At 59.0% G+C, this 6,295-nt stretch overlaps 1 protein-coding gene across 1 annotated transcript; it reads right to left on the reverse strand.

Moving 5' to 3' along the window:
* Positions 1-2,120: 2,120 nt before the first annotated feature.
* Positions 2,121-4,541, reverse strand: RLN3 (relaxin 3). The gene is made up of 2 exons (XM_005310696.3): positions 4,256-4,541; positions 2,121-2,516 (listed from the first exon to the last, which is right to left on the reverse strand). The coding sequence occupies exons 1-2, from the start codon at positions 4,413-4,415 to the stop codon at positions 2,248-2,250; spliced, it is 429 nt and encodes a 142-aa protein (XP_005310753.1). The 5' UTR covers positions 4,416-4,541; the 3' UTR covers positions 2,121-2,247.
* Between the last annotated feature and the right edge of the window lie 1,754 nt (positions 4,542-6,295).

A 6,295-nucleotide genomic window follows, 5' to 3' on the forward strand; every position in this document is an offset into this window, starting at 1 on the left:
AACCGGTGGCTCCGGAGCCACTTGCAGCTCTTCAGAAGTTAATATACGGCTCCTTGTCTAGGCACCGACTCCGGGGCTGGTGGTACAGGCGCCAACTTTCCAATAGGCTGGGGGGTGCTCACTGCTCAACCCCTGGCTCTGCCACAGGCCCTGCCCCCACTCCACCCCTTCCCACCCCCTCCCATAACCCTGCCGTGCCCTCGCTCCACCCCCAGCCTCCTACACGCCAGGAAACAGCTGATGGGGCGGGAGGGGGAGGCGCTGAGCAGTGGGGCTGCCGGTGGGTGGGAGGCGCTGGGAGTGGTGGGGGGGGAGCTGATGGGAGGCTGCTGACGTATTATTGTGGCTCTTTGGCAATGTACATGGGTAAATTCTGCCTCCTCCGGCTCAGGTTGGCCACCCCTGCATTAGCCCAGTCTCTCTCCCCCAGCAGTGAGTAGAACGGTTCACTCCCGAACTCGGTTCCTGAGCCAAACACGAAGCAACAATATCTGTTCAGTGCCACACAACGTACTGACGTGCACCTAACAATATCCCGCATTACGGAGAGGCCAATGCAAGGAGACATGTGAAAGCAAAGAAGGAACATCAGGACGCCTGGGTTCTAGTCCCAGTTCTGACGGGGAGGGGAGTGAGGTGGAGTGGTTAGACCAGGGGGTTGGGCACCAGGACGCCTGGGTTCTATTCCCAGTTCTGGAGGGGAGTGGGGTCTAGTGGTTAGAGCGGGGACAGGCTGGGAGTCAGGACTCCTGGGTTCTATTCCCAGTTCTGACAGGGAGTGGGGTGGAGTGGTTAGACCAGGGGGTTGGGCACTAGGATTCCTGGGTTCTATTCCCAGTTCTGACGGGGAGTGGGGTAGAGTGGTTAGACCAGGGGGTTGGGCACCAGGACTCCTGGGTTCTCTCCCCAGCATGGGGAGGGGATTGGGGGCTAGTGGTTAGCACTAAGCTAACTGACTCCACCAGATGCAGGGTGATGGTTGATCAGCCCCACAGATTTGAAGGCTGACTATCTAGCCTGCAGCCCACCAGCCATGGGGCCCTGCCCTGCCCCTGGAGCTGTCTCTACTCCTCTTGAAAAGCCCTTTGTTAAAGTGAAAACCTCTTTTCTCTGAGCCCGGCCGTGGGGCACCTGGCTTGTGGGGGATTTATGGAGTGTATAGTGCCTAGGCACTGCTGTCATGGACCAGGACCCCGCTCTGCTAGGGGCTGGACAACCAGAGGACACACACAGGGTTTTGAGAGCGTCCCTTGCGAGTGGTGTTTACCAAGCTTGCCCAACCCTCGCTGTTATGCATTGATCGCCAAGGCCGGACTGGAAGCGGGAAGTAAGAGGAGAATCATTCCTGGAATTCGCCATAAAACAGAACCCCACAGGGAAGTGAGCAAGAAGCTGACGGGAATTCTCAGCCCAGGGGCTTCCCCAGGAAGGACTACGGGGCATAGCTGGGGCACCAGCTACTCCACGCCCGGCCTCTCCCACTGCAGGAACAGAGCAAGAGAGCTGGGTGCATGGAGAGCTCTCAGGTGCTCCAGTCCCAGCAGGGGGTGTTACAGGGAGCAGGGCAGATGTGCCGGCGGTGGGAGGGTCGCTCACAGCCATTGCAGTCCTGGCTTCTCCCAACAGGGGGTGGGATAGGGAACGGGGCAGATGTGCCGGCTGGAGGAGAGCTCCTGGCTACTCCTGCCCCAGCAGGAGGCGCTCTGGGGAAGGTCCAGCCCCTGCTAAGTCGCTCCGATTTTCCAGTGTGTCCCCCTGATCCCAGAGTCCCTCTCACACCGTTCGTTTCTTTTGATCTTTTATTTAACCCTGAATACAAGCACAAGAAGAGGCAAGGTGGGGGTGACACCACAACTGGAAGGGGAAGGGCGGGGCGAGATTCGTCATCTGGTTCCTTCTTCGTGTCCATATCGAAACTCGGCCTCCAATCTCCATACGCCCCAGGACCCTGGAGTCCCCCACTGCCCCCTCCCAGGGGGCCACCCCCAGCATTACATTACCCCTCTCTGAAGTCACATACATTTCCATGGCCCATTCCCTGCAGTCCTCACTCGGGCAGAGCTCCCAGTGGGCTGAGCAACTGCAGAGCTCTTAACGGCGGGTTTCTACTTGCAGCCGCGATCCCAGGGCCAGATCCTCCGCTGGTGCCCATCAGAGCTGCCCTGTCGCCAGCTGAAGGCCCAGTACCAGCATACGGTGGCCTGCGCCGAACCCTGCCCCGCCCCCCCTCGTCCCAACCCCCTGCCTCTAGCACAGGGAGCTGATCTCACTTTTGCTGCACCCCCACTTGCAGCACGAGGTGCTCAGCCCCGCCATGACGTCCCGGACGGCGCGCTCCAGAGGCCAGCTCTCCTCGGCGAGGCCGCGGCCCGGTTTGCCTCTCCACCTCTCGTGGTAGTCGGAGGAGAGGTCTTGGTGGGGCAGCGTCCCGGGCAGGCGGCTGGCATCCCACTCGCTGGAGGCGGCTTCTGCAGAGTCTTCCCCTGCAGGGGGGCTGCTCAGGATATCGAGATCACCTGCAGTGAGGAGGAGACAGGGAAGTGGGAGGGAAGGGGTTAATGCATAGAGAACGGAAGAGGAAGACCCGGGGACCTGGCCCCAAAAGGCCACAACTTCCTGTCTTCAGCAAGACTAGAACTCAGTTCCTCCTGCTCCCAAGCACTGACCTCTCCGCTTGAGTTGAGTTGAAGGGAAAATCTCCTTCTTGCTGTTAGCAGTATAGGGCCTATGACACACAGGCGAGCTGTTCTGATTCCAGCCAGCAGAGGTGGCCACACAGTGCTCCCCTCTGAAGTTATCCTGGTCTCTCTGTCTTCTCGTTCTGACATGCAAGTCTCTCTCCTAAAGACCCAAGAGACCCTGCCAATAGGTCACTCCCTAAACAGTATTGTTGGGGGCGCAAAAGTAAAACCTAGGTGCCTTATCACGCCGAGCACGGCACAGACACCCCCTCCCCAAGATCGGTGCTTCCCATCACACCAGTCACTTCACAGACGCCCCCCTCCTGAGTGAGATTGGGGCCCCCCATCACAGTGACTGGACAGACACCCCTTTCTGAGTGAGATCGGGGCCCACACCCCATCACGTGGGCATTGCCCCGACAACGCACCCTCCCTCCAAACAAAGTCAGTGTCTCCACTGCACCAGACCACCCCCCACCCCTGAGATTGGGGCCCCCCATCACACCAAATGCTGCCCAGAACCCTGGCTCCTCCCTAGCCAAGAGCAGGGTCCCCATTGTGCCAGGTGCTGCACGGACACAAGGGGAGAGACAGTCCCTGCCCTGAAGGTCTTGCTCTCTGAACAGATCAAAGCCTCATTCTACAGATGGGGAAACAGATGCGGTGAGGGGAAGGGACATGCCCAAGGTCCCCCTGCGGGGCTGGCGGCCGAGCCAGGGATAGAAGTCAGGGCTCAGTCTGGCACTTGCAGTGGGAACAACAGACAAGTCCCAGGTAACAAATCCACCACTAGCCCCTCGTCAGGACTAGACACTGGCAGGCTGCAATCTCTAGGCACTCGCTGGCCTCAGCCCAGCTTCTATCCAGGAGCAAACCGTGGGGATCAGCTCCAGTGCTGACGCTCGCTGTGGGTACACCGGGGCAGGGCTGACAGAGCCAATGCAGCGTGGTAACCCGTTCCCGGCCACGCGGGGTTCGTACGCCCCATCACCGATCCCCCCAGCTGGTGGGCGATGAGGCAGGCAGCGCCGGCAAATTTCCCAGGGGAAAAAATTGCCATTGGCTTCTGACTTGTCATGGGAGCAAATCTGCTCTGGGAATAAACGTGGGACCCTAGATCTGCCCTTCTGGGCGACCCGGGCTCCTTGTGCTGCTCCTAAGAACTGAGCAGCAATCCACACCCCACCTTGGCGGTGCTGGGGGGGAGCAGACACTCAGTCACGCCTGGACTGTGCCCAAGCCGCAGCGCGCTTCACCAACATTGAATTAAGCCTCACAATCCCCACCTCCGGGGAGGCAAGGTAGGGACACTGATCCCGGGTTTACAGATGGGGAAACTGAGGCACAGAGTAGGAGAGTGAGCTGACAAAAAGTCACGCTGCACGTCAGTGGCAGAGCCAAGAATAGAACCCAGGAGTCCTGACTCCCAATTCCGCCCCCCCCCACTTCTCTCCCAGAGCCAGGAATAGAACCCAGGAGTCCTGATTCTCAGCTCCCTCTCCCATTCAGACCCCACTCCCCTTCCATTGGGTACCCAGCAGCCATGCACACCCCGCCCCAGCCCCCCTTCTCACCTGCCCGTCTCCAGCGGGAGCCCCCACAGGTGAAGATGACGGCCCGGATAAATTCCCTCCCGCACAGCTTGACGCCGTAGGGTGGGTTCCGGCCCTCAGCCCCCAGCCTCGGCTCCGAGAGCAGCATCCCAAAAGCCAACGCCAGGAGGAGTTTCTGCATGGCTGCTTGGGGCAGCGAGATAGACGCCAAGGCCAGAAGAGCTCACAGCTGCCTCCTGCTCCCCACGGCAGCACCCTTTATACCATCCCGCCCCCTCCCTGCCGAGGAGCCCCTCGGAGACACCGCACAAAGGGTGGCCTTTGGCCATCGGCTCTGGCGCTATCTCCCCAATGAGCTGGCCGAGTTGCTCGAGTGGCACACAGAGACCTTTCTGTGGGCGCGGGGGAGCAGGGGGGCATCAACCCTGGGTGCCAGGGAGCGAGACGCTGATAACCTTTTGCGGGTTATTGCCGTGCCGCCAGGGAGCGAGATGCTGATAACCTTTTGCTGGTTATCGCTGTGCCGCACGGCGGAGGGACAGACGGTGGCAGCGAGTCAGAGGCAGCCCCCACCAGCTCTCTGTGCGCGCACACACACATACACACACCCCTCAGTGCATGGATCATCCATTCACACCCCTCTGTCATCCCCTCACCCCCGCAGGTAACAAGGCCAGGGGTCAGAGCTGCCCATGCAGTGCTGCCGGGAAGGTTGGAAGCTCCGGAGGGTCCGGCTCCCTTGGACCGGATTCTCCCACCCCTTGTGAGGATCATTAGCCCCACTTCATCATGGGGGGAAACTGAGGCACAGGGGTCTGGGACTCTCCAGATCTGTCACAGCCAGTCAGACGTAGAGCTGGGGACAGACCCAGGAGTCTTGGCTGTCTGCTTTGCCCTCTCCATCCCTGGAGGCGTTATGGGGACCTAGGCTTTGTGGATGGCAGACGGGCCATTCCCTATAGGGAAAGCTGGAAGAAAGCCGGTTGTGAGGTGCTCATAGCTACTCCAATCCCAGCCTCTGCAGCAGGGGGCACCCTAGGCAGCGGTGCAGGAACACATGCAGCCAGAGGTTTCAGGGTAGCAGCCGGGTTAGTCTCGATCTGCATAAAGAACAGGAGTACTTGGGGCACCTTAGGGACTAACATTTATTTGAGCATAAGCTACAGCCCACTTCTTCGGACGCCGTAGCCCACGAAAGCTTATGCTCAACTAAATGTGTTAGTCTCTAAGGTGCCACTAGTACTCCTGTTCTTTCTGCGGCCACAGGCGCGTCACCCAGCTCTCCAATCTCCTTCCTTCAGAGCTTCCCCACAAGCTCATCACCCATTCTCCCATCGCCCCAGACAGCAAGAGCAACAGTAACCTTTGCTTATCTCCTTCCTTCCTCCTCCAACGCGAGAGGCCTTGGGCTGTGCGGCAAATGTCAGCATGCCAGCCTGCGGCGCAGAGATAATCCCGGCTGGAGCACGGTACCCCCCCTGCCCTGCGACAACTAGTATTTCCAAACTCAGTCACGGTCCATGCTCTCCCTGGGCTGGGGAGGAACAGCACCACCCTGTCTCCTTTGACGTTTCTTATTCTTCTCTGGAGATAAAGAGAGACAGAGCTACGAGTGCCACTTCCCCCAGGTTCACGTGCATTTTGCACAGCGACAGCTTTGGGGCAAACGCTTCCCCTCCCCGAACGCCCCTCAGGCATCCACCGAGAAGTCTGTTTTTAAAGGCGTGTTCCACGAGACATGCAGACTGATTCAGATCTCACCCCAGCATAGCTGCACTGACTTCACAGGAGTCACTCCTGATTGAACTGACTTCAATTTAAGTTGAAGGCTGGAGCTGTCCCTAGGAGGGATTTGAACCTGTGATGACAGGAAGTTTCACACCTGCTGCTTGAGTGTCCTGAGCCATCTCCTCCCTTGGAAAGCACAAGCCAAGCTGCATGCATTTGGTAACTACGCTAGATTTTTACCTGAATACGAGGCCTAAAGCATCAATTCAGGGATCTTGGGAATCTAAGAAACAGATTTCCTTCTTTGTCAGTTTCATCCAACAGGCAGGAGAT

The sequence above is a fragment of the Chrysemys picta genome, chromosome 22, assembly GCF_011386835.1.
Source record: "Chrysemys picta bellii isolate R12L10 chromosome 22, ASM1138683v2, whole genome shotgun sequence".
Classification (NCBI taxonomy): domain Eukaryota; kingdom Metazoa; phylum Chordata; order Testudines; family Emydidae; genus Chrysemys; species Chrysemys picta.

Coding starts and splice junctions, on each gene's coding strand:
- RLN3 (XM_005310696.3), bottom strand. CDS start 4,415: ATGCAGAAACTCCTCCTGGCGTTGGCTTTTGGGATGCTGCTCTCGGAG. Junction 2,517..4,255: donor CTCCCGCTGGAGACGGGCAG/GTGAGAAGGGGG, acceptor TCCTCACTGCAG/GTGATCTCGATATCCTGAGC.